Source organism: Prunus avium, chromosome 2 (genome assembly GCF_965620075.1).
Source record: "Prunus avium chromosome 2, drPruAviu1.hap1.1, whole genome shotgun sequence".
In the NCBI taxonomy this organism is placed as follows: domain Eukaryota; kingdom Viridiplantae; phylum Streptophyta; class Magnoliopsida; order Rosales; family Rosaceae; genus Prunus; species Prunus avium.
Genome location: NC_142285.1, coordinates 41,333,964 through 41,353,219, shown reverse-complemented (window position 1 = coordinate 41,353,219; position 19,256 = coordinate 41,333,964). Strand labels below are relative to the sequence as shown.

General features: G+C 38.3%; 5 protein-coding genes and 1 pseudogene across 7 annotated transcripts; 4 read left to right on the top strand and 2 right to left on the bottom strand.

The window, feature by feature from the left end:
• The first annotated feature begins 248 nt into the window (after positions 1–248).
• Positions 249–1,392, top strand: LOC148297061 (uncharacterized). The gene is made up of 3 exons (XM_088248709.1): positions 249–436; positions 640–871; positions 955–1,392. The coding sequence occupies exons 1-3, from the start codon at positions 249–251 to the stop codon at positions 1,390–1,392; spliced, it is 858 nt and encodes a 285-aa protein (XP_088104835.1).
• A 132-nt stretch (positions 1,393–1,524) lies between these two features.
• On the bottom strand, positions 1,525–5,374 carry LOC148297060 (8-amino-7-oxononanoate synthase-like; annotated as a pseudogene). The gene is made up of 11 exons (XR_015833518.1): positions 5,027–5,374; positions 4,834–4,937; positions 4,648–4,755; positions 4,040–4,279; positions 3,898–3,939; positions 3,674–3,763; positions 3,292–3,425; positions 2,951–3,039; positions 2,299–2,449; positions 2,155–2,215; positions 1,525–1,787 (listed from the first exon to the last, which is right to left on the bottom strand). The product of XR_015833518.1 is annotated as an 8-amino-7-oxononanoate synthase-like (transcript).
• Positions 5,375–7,410: 2,036 nt separating this feature from the next.
• Positions 7,411–10,719, top strand: LOC110768854 (stellacyanin-like). Of its 2 annotated transcripts, none has more exons than XM_021972717.2 (3): positions 7,411–7,596; positions 8,586–10,160; positions 10,256–10,719. In XM_021972717.2, the coding sequence occupies exons 2-3, from the start codon at positions 9,995–9,997 to the stop codon at positions 10,645–10,647; spliced, it is 558 nt and encodes a 185-aa protein (XP_021828409.1). In that variant the 5' UTR covers positions 7,411–7,596; positions 8,586–9,994; the 3' UTR covers positions 10,648–10,719. The 2 variants fall into 2 exon arrangements, with proteins under 2 accessions (XP_021828409.1, XP_088105095.1); XM_088248969.1 differs by having other exon boundaries at positions 7,411–7,686.
• A 627-nt stretch (positions 10,720–11,346) lies between these two features.
• Positions 11,347–13,199, top strand: LOC110768850 (peptide methionine sulfoxide reductase A1). The gene is made up of 2 exons (XM_021972715.2): positions 11,347–12,004; positions 12,708–13,199. Exons 1-2 carry the CDS (start codon positions 11,474–11,476, stop codon positions 12,957–12,959), a joined length of 783 nt encoding a protein of 260 aa, XP_021828407.1. The 5' UTR covers positions 11,347–11,473; the 3' UTR covers positions 12,960–13,199.
• A 2,318-nt stretch (positions 13,200–15,517) lies between these two features.
• On the top strand, positions 15,518–17,427 carry LOC110768848 (cyclin-U4-1). Its single transcript, XM_021972714.2, has 2 exons — positions 15,518–16,062; positions 16,867–17,427. Exons 1-2 carry the CDS (start codon positions 15,716–15,718, stop codon positions 17,135–17,137), a joined length of 618 nt encoding a protein of 205 aa, XP_021828406.1. The 5' UTR covers positions 15,518–15,715; the 3' UTR covers positions 17,138–17,427.
• A 581-nt stretch (positions 17,428–18,008) lies between these two features.
• On the bottom strand, positions 18,009–18,766 carry LOC148297059 (uncharacterized). The gene has a single exon (XM_088249555.1). It carries the CDS (start codon positions 18,728–18,730, stop codon positions 18,221–18,223), a length of 510 nt encoding a protein of 169 aa, XP_088105681.1. The 5' UTR covers positions 18,731–18,766; the 3' UTR covers positions 18,009–18,220.
• Positions 18,767–19,256: the final 490 nt, after the last annotated feature.

Sequence of the window (19,256 nt, the reverse complement as noted above, 5' to 3'; positions counted from 1 at the left end):
CCTAATAAAGTTGATCATCTAACGGCTGACCTTAATTCATTGGTAACACTAGCATCCATGAGATGAGCCATGCAAACCCAAGTATATATTTATATGCTATACATCAAAAACTCCAATTCAAAGTATCCTTCTCACGAATTTCATTTTTGCAAGAAACCCAAATGAATTTTCTTAAGAAAATCGATGGAAAAGTATATGTTCTGGAGAATTTGGAGTGAAGAAAATTACTGATCAAACTTTCTTCAAAAATGGAGAGGCCAAATGCATACGCTAAGAAAGGGCCATGGACTGCTGAAGAAGATGAGGTACTGATAAGTCATGTGAAGAAATGTGGTCCAAGAGATTGGAGCTCCATTCGATCCAGGGGCCTTTTGCCACGAACTGGAAAATCATGTCGTCTCAGATGGGTTAACAAGCTTAGACCCAACTGGAAGACGTAAGCCCTCATAATTTATGTCAGCAAACACTAATTGTTATTTATGTGTTTACATGCAACATGCAGTTTTGGTTTTTATTTTATTTTAGCATGTTTTCTTTGTTGGTTCTTGCTGGGTTTTGGACAATCTTTGTTGTGTTTCTGTAACATTCATGCTTAAGATTGATGCTAACGATACGAAAAATGTGAACTTTACTACAAAGTGGAAGCAAGTTTTCACCAGAGGAAGAGAGGATGGTGATACAACTGCAAGCACAATTCGGGAACAAGTGGGCGAAAATCGCAACGTATTTGCCAGGGAGAACAGACAACGATGTGAAAAATTTATGTAGCACGAGACGGAAGCGGTTCCAGAGGATTTTGCAGAAATCAACATCACTACAGTCCCAGAACAACAAAAGGAAGAGCCCTCTTGTCCATCATGAATTACCAGAGGTTAAGGTAGCAATTAATGCTGTCAAACTTTCTAGACAGAATGTTTATCGAGTGTGTTCCATTTACAATTTTTTGATTTTCAGGTTCCTCCTGATCCATGCAGTTCTGCTATTGAGGACGGCACATCATGCTGCAACTATGAAACCCACAATTGCTTTTCAAATTCTCAAGAGTTTAGAATGGTGCCCCTGCCAGATTTGGTAAAACTGAACCTGCAAAATGCGGAAGCAGAGCTGCCAATACTTGAGGCCACGCCTCTTAATATGATCTCGCCGATTGATTCCCCACCACACTACTCTCTGTCTCAGCTCCCTCAGCCCCAACTGGACCTTCCATTTTTGTCAGAATGCAAGGAACTTGACCAAGACCCTATGGCTCCCGACTCGTTGGACGTGTTTGGGCAGGAGGTTACTGAATGCGAAAGTGGCCAGAAGTTCTTTAAGGAGAATGCTGCAAGTACCAAACTAGGAGAAGTAAAAGACCTTTTGATCCCCAATATTGTTTTCGATGATTTCATCTAGGCCAACAACCAATGTCCGAAATCAAGAGAAGATACGTGGTAGTTTACACAGTGCCATAATTCCAACTTAGAAAACCACCCCCCCCCCCCCCCCCCCCCAACAAAAAAAACAATAATAATATATAATCCAAGATTGCAACTTTGTTTCTTGCTGAGATGAATTATAGTTCAAAAGAACTGTAAAAAAATAAAAATTAATTGTATATAAGTAGGTCCTCATTTAAATTAAAATTTGTGAACTATTGGGATCTAAAACAAATCAAATCCTCAAGCCCTGCATATCCACCATTTCAGCCGTGGATGCCAATTTCTTGGAAATTGACACAAAGGGAGAGTGCGGCTGTGAACCTCTCAATATCGTTTCTTGTGTGCGTTGCGCTCAATGTCACGCGTAGCCTGTTGAAAAAGTACAAATAAAAATATGTAAAGTACACAAAGAAACAACATTAATTTCAACCCATCCATTGTGGAGGAGGAACTAAACTATAGACCCACATTTTTCCCAAGTGCAACGAGTTAGATTTCAATTTCCAAACTTTGTTACATGCATTTTGGACTTATTTTCACTATGACCAATCATTTTTTATATAATAGGGTTGTGTCAATTAATCTTTCGACCTCATGAATACAAGCTAGATGGTAGATTTAACTCAACAGGACTAAATCAGGTCAAATAGCAAAGCATCATAATACAAAATGAACAAGATGAGCACAACCCAAACTTGTAAATATACTGCAGCAGAAACGAAGACTTGTCACAGACCTGCATGAGTTGGGTGGCACTGTTGATTGCAGTCACATGGAAACCAGATTTCAACAAACTCCTGTTCATTGATGATAAACAAAGTTAGATACAGTTGTAGAATGATCTCCAAATCACACAAACAGATAGAGAGGGAAACAAAACTGGCTTGCTTGCAGAGCCTTCTCTTCCCTCCCTACGATAAGAGATATTATGGGACTATTTATGGGGATTCCAGTGAGAGCACGAAGGTCTTGCACCCAATTCCAAATTTCCCTTCTACGCCATGTTTCCTTTCCTGCCACAATAAGAGCAGCTGCATAGTTATATTTGTATTGTTAACAAAGGGAATAACTTCAATAAAGATAAGAAAATAAATGCTATAATCATGGCAAGTGAATAATGCATGATAAATTACAGCCACAGTAATGTAGAAGACTGCTCAATATTATGATATTGTTCCATTCCGTTTTGTGAACAATCATACATGGGGCTTACAATCCAAGCTCGAGCCGGCTCCTGAACTTGGCTCATTCGAGTGATTATTACATATGTTGGCTCTAAAAACCCATAATTTGACATAACATTCAGAACTAGCTTCTCTCCTAAACCGTGAATTCATCTGATACTTCCTACGGGATCTATACATTCTTGCCTATTACCACTCAGCCAGACTGCCAGTCCTTGCATACCAACATTTATTATAAATAAAGCACCGGAATCAGTGTAAAAGAAGCTTCTATATTAAAAAGTATCACATGTTTAAAAGGGATTATATTCAACTAAAGCACCTGTAACTAACAAAATTATATATTACCACGGGCAGCAGCAGAAATTGGTATTGGCGTAGCAGTTGAAAATATAAAAGACCGACCCCTTGATTGTATGAGTTGCTTCCACCTTTTGCTGTTTATATGGCAAGAACCCATTACAAAGAAAGAAATGGAACACACAAGAACCCATTATTTCAACACCTGAAGTATGAAGTTTTAAAACCAACTGCCACAGTTTTCCTTCCTTATTTTAGCATATTTCAGAGAAATTCAGGAATAGTGCACAGCATTTTCATTTCATATTTGCTAATTACTATAAACCTAACATTTACAAATTACAAAATCTGTTATTGTTACTAAGAAAAAAGATAGCATGAACACTTGCCTGCATGCTATGAATCCGCCATGGCAACCTGCAGCCTTACTCAAAGTCCCAACACATATGTCAACATCTCTTTCACAATTGTATTGCTCTGCCACTCCACCACCATTTTTACAAAAAAAAAATGTTCCATGAGCCTGAGTCAAAGAGAATACTTTCTTTTTATGACTAATACCTTATGCCTACATAAAAAGAAAACGAAAAAAATAGACCAACTTTTTCCTGTACTACAGACATATTTATTCAATGAGGAGGACAAGTTGATTTTTGGGTGTAACTGGGGAATTCATTCAAAATATAATTAAGACAATCATTGATGTGTGTACAAGATTAACCTTAAAAAGGTTTCACAAGTTTTACTGTGGAATAACTCAAGAGGACTTACATCATCAATAACTAACAGAAAGCCATGCGCTTTGCGTAGCTTCACACAAGCTCAATCATTGGTGCAAAGTCTCCGTCCATACTAAACAAGTTGTAGTGAAAGACAAAAACAATTCATAAGAAATATAACAAATAAAATCAATAGGAACACTTTATATGAATGTGTATATGATTCCAACTGAAATGATGGTACAGAAAGTAGCATTTAAAAATAGGAACACTTGCCTATCAGTCACGACGACTTTCTTCCTCATTGTGCAACTTGATCTGTCACAACACAAAATGCATTTCTAAGCTATGGACAGAAGAAAGTGCATATCCAATTAGAAGAGGGACACAAATTCAAAACAAAAAGTTTAAGACCTACAACAATGCATTAAGGTGAGTCATGTCGCAATGTCTATAGATGAATATCTATACAGATTTTTGTCGTTCAGCAAGGCGAATACCATCGATTATTGACGCATGGTTCAGTGCATCAGAAAAAAAGGGCAATTTTTTCATTAGTTAAAGGTGTTTTTCCAGCAGCCAAGAGAGAGCCAACATTTCCCAAAGCTACCATCAACGCCATATTGGCTGCATATCCTGTGGGACAAAGAAGGCAATCCTAGGGGATAAATTTGAAACAAGATTGCATCAGTTTTCACTTTTGAGCTAAAAAACCTTTAAAAAGTATTTCAATAAACCAGACATAAAGTTCAAAACAACAGAATCAAAGGCTTTAGAGCTCTAAAAAAACCACACAATTAAACTTCGTCTAGAAATGAAAAAGGAAATGATGTTCATTGACTGGGAAAGCGTGTGTATATTTCTGACAGTTAAAGCTAGCATAGTCTAAATCCAAATTTCTACCAAATGACCCTTGACACCATGCATGGGCCATGGCCAATAAACAGGAAGAGGAGAATGAATGAAAAAGTTCACATAAAGAAGTTAAATCAGCAGAGTATAATGTATGAACAGAGCAGCTCATACCTCTTTCTTCTTTAAGTCTGCAATGCATGACTCGAGTCGCCTATGGTAATCGGTATATCCGCAGATTAAAGCAGAGCCCTTGAGGCCCATCCCATGTTCTAGGGCTGCCTGGTTGAATATAAATCCTTATTATTACATAGTAACTTAAAGATGCAGTCTTTACAAAAATTATGCAAAAAAGACAACCTTGGAAGCAGCTTTTCCAATGGTAGGATGTGAGCTCAAGCCCAAATAGTCATTCCCAGAGAATAGTAGAAGCTTTCTGAACTTATGGGTACCTTCCTCATCTCCTGTGAATTCCATAAACGTAATGTAAGTTCAAAACAGAGAAAATTCCACAAAAAGCAAATTGGAAAATAGTTGTTGAATTGAACCGTACCGGAACTGGGAATGTCGTGGAGCCATTTCTGGAACGTGGGTTCAGGAATGTGGACCTCCACAGAGGATCGGTCCCACGGCTGCATTTCATCGAACACATGGGATTCATCTTCGACGGGGTTTGGGCTTCATGGGTTGGTCCATTTTGGAGGTAAATGAGTCTGAGAGAACGGAGGAGTTGCAGGTGTTCAAGTTTCTGAAGAGCTTCTTCGACCCAATGATCCCACCACCTCAACATCTCAATGCAGCTCACTTCTGCAATTTGCATAGCAGAGAGAGAAGAAGCCGGTGGGCGTAGTTGGACTGTTGGAGCGTAACGCCTTGAGCAGAGTTACTCGGAAGAGGCACGGTTAACCACGTATGTCCTCAACTGCAAAAGGACCAATTTGCAATTTGGGAATAGTTTCGAATGAGAAAAGACAAGACACGTTGGGGTCAATTCGTGAATAAAGATAGATACGCAATGCCGTTTTTACCCTGCTAGATTACAATACCATTAAGGCCATTATTGATTTTTCACATCTCATTTGTGTTTTTTTTTTCGGTCAAAACATTTATTTTAATTTTTCATGTTTGGAATATATATGTATTTTTTTTCTTACAAATATTCATAAACGATCTCGGAAGACAAATTTCACAGTGATTACTCTACATATTCAAATTTCATCACTCATTTGCATTGATATAATTGACTATATCAATGCGTACATATTTTTTTTTCTTACAAACATTCATAAACAATACGTAAAGACAAATTTGACAGCAATCACTCTTGGACAGAAAATAAATAAAATATTATAATATTTAGTTGATGCCTCTAGTATTATTCTTAAGGTACATTAATTGATTCTTACTAGAGTTATCAACTTTTGGTATCCAAACCAATCAAATCCTAAGCCTTGCATAACCATTTGAGCCATAGATGCGAATTCTTGGAAATTGACAAAACGAGAGAGTGCAACAGTGATCCTCTCAATGTCGTCCCTTGTGTGCGTTACGCTCAGTGTCACTCGTAGCTTACATGACCAAAAAGAGTACAAAAAAAGATACAAGAATGTGCACAAACAAACAACATATTACAATTTCCGACCAAAAAAAAAAACAACATATTACAATAGTATATAGATTTTCCTAAGTTTAATGAGTTAGGTTTCAATTTCCCCAGGGACAATCCAAACTGATAAATATTACTATAGCATAAAGGGGAATTGTGAGGAAAGATTGGACTCAGAAACCTGCATGAGTTGGGTGGCACTACTTGGTGTATGATACCAATTACATGGAAATTAGATTTCAACAAACTCATGTTCATTGATGGTAAACAAAGTTAGATGCAGTTGTAAAAATCATCTCCAAATCACACATACAAACAGCTAGAGAGCGAAACCAAACTGGGTGGCTTGTCTAGCTTTCTCCTCGCTGCCTACGATAAGAGATATTATGTAACTGTTTATGGGGATTCCGGTGAGAGCACGAAACTCTTGCACCTGATTCCAGATTGCCCTTCTACGCCATGATTCCTTTCTTGCCACAATTAGAGCAGCTGCAAAGTTTATATTTGTATTGTGAACAACATGAACCACCATAAAGAGAAAAAACAATCATACAATGTGAGGGAATGTAGTGTTAGAGAACCTGTATTACAATTCTATCATGTAGAATGGATGTTATTGTTCCATCAACTATAAGCACCTTAACCAAACAAAATTATACAAATAACCATGGGCGGCATCAGCAATTGGTACTGGTATGAGTTGCTTCCACTTGTTGCTGTTTATATGGCAAAAAGAAAATGCTTAACTTCCACATGCAAAGAGATCAAACATGCGATAATTCAATATCTCAACACCTCAAGTGTTAAGCTTTAAGAGGACTGGTGCATACATTTTCATTGTGTATATGTTACAACTATAAACTCAAAACTCGAAATAATTTAAAATTTATATTCTTGTTACAACTATAATACATGAATATTTGCCAGCAAGCAATGAATCCGCCATGGCAACCTGCAGCTTTACTCAAGGTGCCAACACATATGACATCTTTTCGCAATGGTATTCCTCAGCCATACCATAAATCCAAACCTGTTCCACATTACTAGTTAGACCTCCTCCCAAAGATGAAAACTTTCCAATGTCTTCTAACCCATGCTGATCAATGGATTTCATACGAACAACAGTCATAAAGTTCACCCTAATCTGGGATATAAGTATGACAATCTGCAAACACAAGAGAATGGAACCTCATATAATAGGTGACAATCAAGGCATGAAATCTAAATTCCTATTAAGATAAAAAGTAAAAGCTCGGGTATAGCCGGGCGGCTATACTATTTACGTAAAAAAACAAAACAGAGTCGTTGGCCCGTTCGACGGTTCGATGTGATCCAACGAGAGAGGAGAAAGAGATGTGATCGACAGCAAGAGAAAAAGCTAGGCTCTCTCAGTCCTCGCTCGCTCCTCTCAAATGGGAACAAGCAAGGGAGTTTGGGAGCGATGGGAGCGCACACTCTTTGAACTCTGTTCCCATTTTACCACAACCCCACCAATTCCTTGCCTTTTTTTTTTTCTGGTAGCCTTTCAATTCTCTATTTTCCCATTTCGATTATTTGGATTTAGACTGATCTTATGGCATATAAATAGCGAGAATTTCGATTATTTGGTATGTAATCATATAGATGTCATTGAACTTCATAGAAATTCTATGTAGGAAAGTAAGTTTTCAAGCATTGGATATGGCATTTTATTTTCTTGGTAAAGTCTTTCCATAGCTTAGTTTTGAAACCTGGTATCAAATATACGGTATTCCCTCCTCCTGCTTCCCTCTTCTCTCTATTTTACATTATGATTGGGATCAGGTAATTAAGAGTCATGAAGACCGTTGACCTCTTTGGGTCAATGATGTGCCTTCCACATAGTTAGCTTGATTTTTTATTGTTCCAATACTTAGTTGGATTTTATTGTACTTAGTGTTTGGGGTTGAGGATGTTCACAGGATTTTAGAGGACATCTTGTTCATCCCCTTTCTAACACTTTTATCATTAATAAAATCCATATTTGTTACCAAAAAAACCCAAAGAAAAAAAGGGCTTACTTTGAGGTTACTCTGCACCCTCACTCAACCCTGCCCGAAAGGCAGGCATATGCACTTCATATGACTTATGATCAATTGTGGATTTCTTTTTCCTTCATTAGGCAGATAGTGGTCATCACTGCAATGGGTGTAGCTTTTGCTGGTCTAATGGTATATAGAATAGTGATAGTTTGTATGTCTCACTCTTTTACATCATTTGCTTTGTACCACTGGGAAAATAGGATTGCAGCTCCAAATAACTAAACTTGATTCAAATAGGATTGCGACTCTTAACATGCATTCACCACACTAGCTTATTGTTTTATTTTGTCCCAACAAGGAAAGTTCAGACATACCGTCTTTTGATCATTGATGAATCATAGGCAGTTAGGATTTTGGCCTCTAAATGATTTAGTTGTCATTACTCTGTTGCTCTTTCCTTAATAACCTCTGGTTCTTATTTCTTCAAAATTATGATCACTATGCAGGTTATGATGAAGGCTTGAATATTTGACTGAGTAGGGGAAGAAAAAATTCTTACGCAAGTTCAAGTATCATTTAGTGCATATCTCACCACTCCCCTCAATGGGATCAAAACAAGAAGTCAGGTCCCCTGATCAACCTTGAGGTGTCAGTTGTGTTTTGTGGTTAATTTTATTATCATTAGTTTCAAGTAACTTTCAGTTGTCAGTGTGGGACAAAAATATTTTGCTGTATAATGTGCTGTTAGTGTACTTACTGTTACCTGAACAAGGCTCGACGAGTGAGCTGTTGCGCATGTGACCACTGATCATATAGGTGCACAGGCACAAACATCATTTATCTTTCGTATCGTTTAGGGGTTTTTACAATCCTATTGCTGTTTTATCAATGAACCCTTGACTAGCATTTTGGTTCAATGTTGTCGCATAACAGAGTCTTGGGGACAAAATTGAGGGGCTATTGTCTGAAAATATACTCAGTAAAGTTTCCGTTGATTGTTATTTCAAACTGGCCTTTCAACATCTTCGCCAAGATGGGCAACTTCATGTGTAAATTCTATATAGCAATTTGCCTTTCAATCTGGTATATTTGATATGGGCCTCACATTCATGTGTAAACTTTGTATATGGTTGTATTACTCATAGGCTTACAGTTAAATGTGATAGCAAAAGGATCTTAATTTTTGGTACAACTTTTCTCGAAAGAGACAACATTGTGCTTTTGTTTGGACTTTGTGTAGAGATCGGATGCAACCAATAAAAGACAGTTTCCCTCTTTTTCCATTCTCATGGGAATTGGGAAATTGAACTTGTGGATCATAACTTTCTTCCCCTTCTGTATGCACACTCACTGGAATATGGGAACCAGCAATTTCTCATGTTGGGGCTGCTTCAGTTGCAAATCAGATTATTGAGGGTCCCTAGTTAATGTATGAATCCGTGCATTCATGGATTGTTGGAACAAAAAAGAGTGGTGCATTATTCCATAGTTATGATGAGAGTCAATGGGGAGAAGAAAAGAAATATTATTTTGACTGTTTTTTCTTATCATTGTGAAGAAAAATCTACAGAAACACTTAATCACATTTGCAATATGGAAGCTGCAAGATTTGTGTTGAGTGTCTGCACAAGCAAACTAATTTCTCATCTTAATTTCTTGTACAAAGCAAACAAACATATATGTTGTTGGCAAAGTCAGCAAAAAAAGAGTTTGGAGTTGGAGATGTTTAACTGCTCACCAACTTGCTTATGAGGAACAATATATGTACTTTGAATTGATCAAGAATGCAAGTCATTCTCACAGTTGAAGTTAGGTCATCTAATAATAGGAAATCCTCAAACACATAAATCTATAAAATGAAATCCCCCTCTTATGTTTTATCTCATCTTACATTACATTCTCATTCTCCATTGAAATGGGAAAGCTGCTTCCAGTTCTTGTTTTTGGTCTTGCTGTCCTTGGATTTGCATTGACATGCTCTGCTACAACTTACACAGTAGGGGACACCTCTGGCTGGGACATAAGCACTGACCTCAGTACATGGTCCAACGACAAAAAATTTAACGTTGGCGATATTCTCTGTAAGTAAAAGTTATACTATACATGAATTCTTATTGAATTAAGCAACTTGTTGTCTTTAATTTTTATTTTGTTTTGGGTTTATTTCTGGTTGCAGGGTTCCAATACTCATCATCTAATAGTGTTAGTCAAGTGAGCAAAAAAAGCTTTGACAGTTGCAACACAACCAATGTTGTGAAATCATATACAGGGGGAAACACAACGGTCACATTGACACATCCTGGTGACTGGTATTTTGTGAGTGGTAACAAGCTATACTGCTTGGGAGGGATGAAGCTCCATGTAGAAGTAGAAAACAACCAAGCTTATGCGCCGGCTGGCGCACCACAGGCAGCAACTGGTTCCGGCCAAGGGGATCATCTTCCACAACCTACTTCTAAGAGCAACATTCCTACTTCAAGTGCATTCATCAACTGTGGACCTAATGTCTTTCTGTTGGCTATCTTAGGTCTTATAGCTTCCATGCTATATATGGATGTTAAAATGTGAGTCCTTGTATGAATATATATAGCAGCTGCAGCTATATAGCCTGCAGTTTTTGAAATAACAAAAATTTCCAAATCTCTTTAGTTTTTCTGTGCTAATTTAGTATATGATTGTATTAAATCAGGAAAGAAAGAATCTTTGATGAACAATAGATATAAACTTTGTTTTCTACACAAAGAAACGGGTCAAATACAACTATAATTGATTTTATTATCATCTAATCTGTAGTTGTAGTAGCTACATTGATTAACCACTACCAACAGCATGTCATTTTGGTTGAACCGACATTGCTTACATCAAACCAAAGCTTTGACTTTCTACACTCTCCAACTTGTAAAGAAAGAAAACCAAAAAAGAGTTGTAAAAGAAACATAAACCCCGAACAATGCTTGGAAAACAAATATTATTTGGTCTCTTTTTCTCTTGATGACATTGCGAAAGTAATGGTCTCCCAACATTGTTTAAAAGAGGAAACTTGTTGCTTTTCTTAAACAAAAACAACCTATATTTTACATTCTTATCCTCCCGCGGTCCCACCTCATGTGTGCGGGTAGGTACCCGCCATGTTGCCAGAAGGCGCCACACAATTCCTGAACAATGTACATACAAAAATAAATAAAATTAGAAAGAAAGAAACAAAACAAATAGGTTGAAGAAAATCCTGGAGAAGAAGACCATCATTTTAATTTCCATAGGCCAAAAAAGAAAGCAAAATATTCTGTATAATTTTCATTTTCGATTAAAAAAATAATTATGAATAACCACCTCCCAAGACGAAACTCTCACTTTAGCCCGAAATAAAACCAAAAAGAACACGTCACACCCGAAAATGCTCAAAACCTTAGCCACCATCTCCACCACTTCACCACTCATGTCCACCGCCATAACCACCCCTAAACTCTCTCTCTCTAAGCCCTTCCTTTTTCTCTCAAAACTCCGAAACAAACCCACCTCCCCCTTCCCACAAACCCACAGACCCATCTCTTTCAACAAGCCCCAAATGAACCTCCTCAACAAGCTCGGCTTCGGCCCAAAGACCTCCGACCCCACCTCCGATTCTTCCTCCATTCCTCTGGGCCCAGACGACGACGTTCCGGCCCCAGGTCAGCAGTTCGCCCAGTTTGGAGCCGGGTGCTTCTGGGGTGTCGAGTTGGCCTTTCAGCGAATACCTGGCGTGACCAAGACAGAGGTTGGGTACACCCAAGGGTTCTTGCACAACCCGACTTACGAGGACGTGTGTACGGGCACCACCAAACACTCCGAGGTCGTGAGAGTGCAATACGATCCTAAAGAGTGTAACTTTGAGACTCTGCTTGATCTCTTCTGGTCCAGGCATGACCCCACCACGCTCAATCGCCAGGCGAGTCGTTCTGAATTTTTTCTCTGGAAAAAAATTTTCGTTGGGTTGTTTTGTTGGGGTTTGTTTGGTTATTGTGGGAATATGTTCAATTACTTGTGTGATAGGATCAAGATTTGATTTTACTAGTTTGGTGGTTGATATGTTTTGTGTGTTTTATTGATGAATTAGGGACAAAATTTTGATTGATAATTTTTGGGCTTTTCTTGTTTTGCCCTGTAGATAACTGTGTCAATGTGTGAGAAAAGGAGATTGTAATTGACTGAACAACTTCTTGTACTGAAGCAGTTAGTCCTACTTTACTCATCAAATTTAACGGTTTTTATGTTGTTAGAATTCAATGAGTTGCATGTAGCAGCATTTGTCAACGAGATCTCAGTTTTATGATAGCAGATCATTGGGATTGACCGGACATTAGTATTTTCAGAGATATGATTACTGAAACAGTAGCCTTGCTTATGATTCTCTATTTCATAAACCCCAAATCCCTCTTTCTCTTAATGGTTTGTCTTTTGTTGGCTCTTATTTTCTCATATCCATAAGCTACACCTAGAGATTGATTTTATCTTTATAGATTTGTCCTGATTATACTCATAGAAATTCGAAATATGTGATATGTGATTTTCTTAATTAGAGTGTGATCCAAAAAGTACATTTGTCTTATGGCTGAAGTAACCATAAGGGTTTTTCCATATGTAATGGGCAGGGGAATGATGTGGGAACACAGTACAGATCTGGAATATACTTCTATACACCTGAGCAAGAGAAGGCAGCACAAGAATCCTTGGAACAACACCAGAATAAAATGAACCGAAAGATTGTTACAGAAATTCTTCCAGCCAAGAAGTTCTACCGAGCAGAGGAGTATCATCAGCAGTACCTTGCTAAAGGGGGCCGTTTTGGTTTTAAGCAATCTACTGAGAAAGGATGCAATGATCCAATCCGATGCTATGGCTAATTTATTTGCTACTGCCTTGAAAGTAAAACCGTACAAGCCATACCCGGTATCGTTCATAGGTTGGTGCTTTTGTCCATATGGGTGACTTGTAACTAGCTTTTACATACTCTGTCTAGTAAGTATGCATGGTGTATCCATGTTGTGAGCTTGGATCAGTAATAAATTTTAGTGTTGTATGAACCTCATCTACCACCATTGGAAAATTTGGAACCGAGTTGTTGTCTCCACTGTTTTGTTTTAGAGCAATTCGTGTTGTTAGCACTGTTACCTGTTCCAGGTAGTCCTCTGGTTTATTATTATTAGGACCAAAGCTATGCAATATTTTCTCTGCAAGTCAAACTAATAGCACCAATTGTCTTAGTTGCATCATTGTGGTTTCCAATTCTATTATGGAGCTTTTGAAGCTTTTAACCTGATCAAAGTTAATTTCTCAAGTCTGTTGGAATGAGCATTGTGTGCTTGGAGGCCAGTGAGGCTAGACACTATATCTGAGACATGTCAACCAAAAGAATACATAGCCTCACACAGTCCCATGTGGCATGCCATAGTCTGCCTTAGCAAGTACGGCATGCCATTGTCTGCCCTAGTAAGTACGGCATGCCCTAGTCTGCCCTAGTCGTGACTCGTGTATAAAGGCGAATAAGGCGAAGGACCATGGAAGATAGTCTCATGCATGATGCATCTGGGTAAGGAGCTAGCTGTCCTGTAAAATCAGAACCCAAAGGTTAACTGGAAGCATTGATAAGTAGAAACATGCACTGCATTTCTCATTAACATGCGAGCACGAGCTTGCTAAGATTCTGAATAAGTGGCATGTTTCTGTATGACCAATTCACACATTTCTCCCTCTATTTGTGGAAAACTCTACTCAAAGTGGGTAGGTACAAGGTCAAATTCTAAGGTACATGAGACCCACTCCTACCCCATAAATATAAGATATGAAAGCAGCCAAAGAGAGAAGAGAACCCCATCTAATCTAAGTGGTGTTCAATTCAATCACAATAAAAACTAATAAAGGATCCAGTCACTTATTGTTTGTATTGAGTAAGTATTAGTAGAATTGTTATGCTTGAGAAATCATGTGTTTGCTATTTGAATTAGCAATTAGGTGTTGGTTCACATAAGAAAGAACACACGGTTGGTGAAGGGGCCACATTCTTTGCCCTTCCCCTTCCCCTTCCCTTCCCTTCCCCGAGTGCCAAATTTACACTCCACCCTAGTTGTATATATAGTAAGAAAGACTAACTTTGCACCTATAAAATAAACATTAGATAATACGTTTGTGTTGAAACATTTATTAAAGGTTCTATATTCGATTCCTCCTCCCTTAATTTCGTGTTGAAACATTTATTAAAGATTCTATATTCGATTCCTCCACCCTTAATCTCGCTAATATTGTTTTGAAACATTTGACAGTTTTATAGATGCGTGCATACAAGTTACAAATCATCCAAATTATAAACTAAAATCAAAACTGAGTATCAAATCAACATGCGTTTTGAATAAACGTGACGGCACGGTCATTGCAGAGATCAAAACAGTGAATGCCAGCATGTTAATGAGCACGAATAGACAATCCTTTTTCTTTTCCTTTCTTTCTTTCTTTCTTTGGTCAATCCTCTTGCTACGTACCCTCTTTGTTTATTTAACAATTATTTGATTTCAAATCAGCATCATGGTCGATCGTAATTGGGCTGGCTTGGCTGGGTCTACATGAAACTTGAAAGCAAGATTCTTTTATTTTTTGCTGCAATAAATCATTCATCAGTTTGGTGGTTATTGTTAGGAAAGTTGCTTGTTAATTTTTTTAACGTTCTAGAGCTTTTTGAGCCACGTTTCTTACTGTTATTAGAAATGCCTGATTTCAGTATTTCATTTCAAAATTAAAAAAAAAAAAAGAAAAAAAAAAAAAAAAGAAATTGTAATTGTAATTCATACAAGAAACAAGCTGTCATCCAAGAAAAAGCCAGAAGGTGAAGGTGGATGAGGAATTACTGCAATCACACGTCACTATTATTATTATTTTATATATATATATATATTGATGAAAGCTTGTTGCCATTTTTATATTTTGTTTTTTGTTTGCTTGGCAAGGAAAGCTGGCAATTGTTGTGATGATTAAAGTCCATATCCACAGTGGAAAAGTCAGTTTTGTTCAGAATTATTGTAGCTGGAAAATTACATAGGAAGTTGGCCTATCTCTTCACCTTTACTTCTAAAGATTATGCCATTTTAAACCACCCCAACCCCTAAAGACAAAGAAGTGAAGTGAGGGACAACATGAACTTTATTGGATTTAGAGTACACATTAAAAAGACTTTGTGAACCATTTCCATTTCCCCCTAATTCTCATTAAGATTTAACTTCGCACACAAGTTTGAATTCATTCTCTCACTTTTTTTTGGTAAAAAAAGAAAAGAAAATACTCACTAAAGGCACTTGAAATTCTTCTTTAACCATCATGAATCATGATCCATCACAAATCCCAATTATTTCACACACAAAGCACGTATTTTCTTTCACAAGTCAAGTCATTAGCCCTACTTTCGTGCCCCCACAAACAACCTTTCTATCACCAGCCACCAGCAGCAGCTAAACCCATTATTTATGGCTAACATAAACAATCAAGGATCACTAAATCTTTTCTAATATATAAACCAGAAAGAAAATGCAACCCTTCAGACACGTAACAACACAAGCGCATCGTAATATTACATATATAAATAAGAAGCAGCCAACAGAAACAGGGCAAAACAATGGCTGATCAGGTTGAGAGCACTAGTCCAGAGGCCATGCCAAGAATGATAGACTTCATGTCCTCAGTTCTCGAACGAGTTGCCAAATCCAACGACCTGAGCCGGCGGTTCGAGCCGACCCAGAGGCTGTCGGTTTTCCACAGCCTCACCACACCCACCATTACAATCCACAGCTACCTCCAGAGGATCTTCAAGTACGCAGATTGCAGCCCCTCTTGCTTCGTCGTTGCCTACGTCTACCTCGACCGCTTCACTCAGACGCAGCCATTGTTGCCCATCGATTCCTTCAATATCCATCGCTTGCTCATCGCCAGCGTCTTGGTCTCTGCAAAGTTCATGGATGACATGTAAGCCAGTCTTCTGTTTTAGTTTCTTGAATTTGGGTTCTTTTTCTTTTTCTACTTGCTTGAAATGCTTGATCTTCTTGTTAGGATTTTAGTTCTGGGTTTTGCATAGTTAATCAAATGGGTTCCTTCTTCTACGAGTTTCAAGATTCAAGCTTTTTACAGAACATAAGTTGAATTTATACTTTCATGGTCTCTTTCTCTGTGTGATTATATAATTTGGTCATCTTCTTGTTCAGTTGTTGATTGTTTTGATTGAAACCAATCTCTTTTTTATTTTTCTGTTCTGATGAATTCGGTCACATATGCACATAAAACAAGTGATGGAAGACTTGGAAAACAAGTTGGTTCCATGTTCTTCCAAAATGAGGTTCATATCCTAATTGTTAATGGCATCACCGTTTGGAAGCAACCACCGCCAAAAAGAGGGAAAGAGATGAGGCATGTGAAGGCCTCCGTCTTTTACTAGACAAAGCCCATCTAAGATGTGGTGTAAAATTCCATGCGAGCATGACAGATAATCTGTCATAATTGATGCTAATGACAGCTCAATCAAAGGCCATGTGGACTTTTAGTCAAAATGTTAATCATTTGCCATAACACGAACACTTTGCTTCTCAGCTCACTCTCTTTGTTTGCAATGCCAGCAAGAAAACCCATGTGGTGGTCCAATATGACAGCAATGATATGATAGTTGTATATTTAACTTGTGGGTTTAATTAAATTAATTACTTTAATTATTCATGCTCTTTGGTTGGTTAGAAATATAATTAATCATTTTTATCTACATGGGTTTGTTTGTTGCAGATATTACAACAATGCCTATTATGCTAGAGTTGGAGGGATCAGCACAGCAGAGATGAACCTTCTTGAGGTGGACTTGTTGTTTGGTTTGGGCTTCCAATTGAATGTCACACCTGCAACTTTTTACACCTACTGTTCTTATCTTCAAAGAGAAATGTTATTGCAATCTCCTCTGCATGTAGCAGAATCTCCTCTGAATTTGGCCAGACGTCTAAAGCTTCATTGCTCCTTCAATGAAGATGAATCCGCCCATCAAAAACAGCTTGCTGTTTAGTCCCTGTCTTTTTCTCTCTGTTTTGCAAAAAAAAAAAAATCAGAAAAGGTTGGGAGATGTGGGTTTATGTATCACTTATGGTCTATATGGGCTTAAGCCCATTTGACCTGAGCTTGGGTGTATAGTTGAAAAGCGTATATGGTGTCAAAAGAAGTCGTCGAAGCTTTCTCGCTTGAGGCCAATCAAACTCGTAATGCGCTCAAGCTTTTGCTTTGCTGGTGCCCACATATTTCCTATGTACTTTAGTTTCTCTTCTTTTTGGTACTCTCGAAACGGTGGTTTGTTGTGCATATGGAGAATTTGTCTTTGCAGTTTGGTTATGACGCAGGGAAACTAACCGGTAACAAAGGGATCTTAAGCGGTCACCTTAAAGGTTGTGGAATTCACAAGACAATTAAGAGAAATTCTGAAGTTCACTTCAATAGTTCTACCAAACTAGGGTTTGGAAAAAAACCAAAAGGAAATATTATGAAAATAACCATAAAACTTTAAACCTATTTTTAACCTAATAAACGATATTAAAATGCCAAATTGCCCTTATGTTATGGCAAATCAATATAACTTGACTTCGTCCCGTCATTCCCGTATCATGAGTCCAGACACTGGAAACTTCAAAAATACTATTCAACGTGAAATCACTATTCAACCAAGAATTCCGTCAAGTTAACATAAATCCTACTTTAGATCAAAGAGTGACCGATAGTCTATTGAATATTTCAATTGTGCAACCTCAAAAAAAAATAAAAAGTTTTAAATTATGCGTGTTCATGCATAAGGGAAATTAGTTTATCTACTTACATAAAAAAAAACATATTGAGAAAAATATTATGACACAACGTAAAAGAATCTTGTAAATTAAAACCATGAGGTCTAATATATGATGGGGAGAGTAGATTATATTGCAACTCATCAAACTATGCACTACATCAACATATTAAATATACTAGCAATGCTTTTATTGCAATCTTATGTATAGATACATATAAAGCTTACACAACACATGTACCTAGCTATAATACTTCTCATATATAGTGCAACGGGCCTCGCGGTCATGACAATCATGAACTACTCCCAGCCAATATCTCAGCCATGGTTGTTTCCTCCTCCTCCTCCTCCTCCTCCTCCTCCTCCACCTCCACCAGCCCCGCCCCCGGAATTTCCATAACCAGATCCATAGCCACCACCGTGACCTCCACCACCCCCAGAGCCAGACCCAGAGCCAAACCCGAAACCAGACCCCCTCCCAAACCCAGAGGGTGATCTCCCAGACCCAGACCCATAACCCCACCCGCTTCCTGGGGACGCGCTCCACCCCCAGCTGTAGCCCCAGTTGGGACCATGAGCCGAGCCGCTACCGCTGGTTGGCGGTCCTGTCTCCGCATTCAGCCCCGAAGACATGTCCTTAGAACCACTGCCCTTTCTTCCACCAAAAACGGCAGCACTAGAAGCCCAAGAAAAAGAAGTAGCAGAGATGAAAAGGAAGAGAAAGAGAGTGAATTGAAATGTATTGAGATGCATTTTTGAGTCGGGTGTTTTTTGTGTGTTTGAATTGAAGCTTCTTGTAGTTGGAAAACCTAGCATGAGATTGTGCATGCTACTTATAATGGGGGGGTGACGTGGATGTGCATAATGGCGCACCCGTGACATGACATTAAATACTTAATAATAACTGAGTCTGAGAGAGAGAGAAATTAGGATATGCTTTTGCCTATGCACAGCTATGTTTATGTGGTTCAAAGGTCGACAATTGGGACAATTTTACCCACAATTTACAAAAACCAACCACTAAAACGACACCACAGATAAAACCCACCACCGCCCTTCAAGTTTCAACTGACTAAATTATAAACATGATCATCTGGGACTTGGAGAAGTAGAAGTTTGGTGCCCGGGAGGGCACGTGGCAACGTAAGCATGCAAGGCAAACAGCACCATTGCAATTTGCTTTTAGTTGAGATGAGACCTGAGAGAGAGAGAGAGAGAGAGAGAGAGCAGAAGTAAAAAAAAGGGGCTTTTGGGCTCTGTTTAAACGGTGTAGTGGCTGCAATAACTCTGACTTTCCACGTTTTTGGGTTGGAGTTTGGATGACGTTGAAGCTCATCCTGATCCTTTAAAGAAA

What these genes read in the sequence shown, in the direction of transcription:
- LOC148297061 (XM_088248709.1), top strand. Translation starts at nt 249, where the DNA reads ATGGAGAGGCCAAATGCATACGCTAAGAAAGGGCCATGGACTGCTGAA. An exon ending in CTTAGACCCAACTGGAAGAC is followed by an intron (nt 437 to 639) that starts GTAAGCCCTCAT and finishes TTTACTACAAAG; the next exon opens with TGGAAGCAAGTTTTCACCAG. An exon ending in TCCATCATGAATTACCAGAG is followed by an intron (nt 872 to 954) that starts GTTAAGGTAGCA and finishes TTTGATTTTCAG; the next exon opens with GTTCCTCCTGATCCATGCAG.
- LOC110768854 (XM_021972717.2), top strand. Translation starts at nt 9,995, where the DNA reads ATGGGAAAGCTGCTTCCAGTTCTTGTTTTTGGTCTTGCTGTCCTTGGA. An exon ending in TAACGTTGGCGATATTCTCT is followed by an intron (nt 10,161 to 10,255) that starts GTAAGTAAAAGT and finishes TTCTGGTTGCAG; the next exon opens with GGTTCCAATACTCATCATCT.
- LOC110768850 (XM_021972715.2), top strand. Translation starts at nt 11,474, where the DNA reads ATGCTCAAAACCTTAGCCACCATCTCCACCACTTCACCACTCATGTCC. An exon ending in CCACCACGCTCAATCGCCAG is followed by an intron (nt 12,005 to 12,707) that starts GCGAGTCGTTCT and finishes TGTAATGGGCAG; the next exon opens with GGGAATGATGTGGGAACACA.
- LOC110768848 (XM_021972714.2), top strand. Translation starts at nt 15,716, where the DNA reads ATGGCTGATCAGGTTGAGAGCACTAGTCCAGAGGCCATGCCAAGAATG. An exon ending in GCAAAGTTCATGGATGACAT is followed by an intron (nt 16,063 to 16,866) that starts GTAAGCCAGTCT and finishes TGTTTGTTGCAG; the next exon opens with ATATTACAACAATGCCTATT.
- LOC148297059 (XM_088249555.1), bottom strand. Translation starts at nt 18,730, where the DNA reads ATGCACAATCTCATGCTAGGTTTTCCAACTACAAGAAGCTTCAATTCA.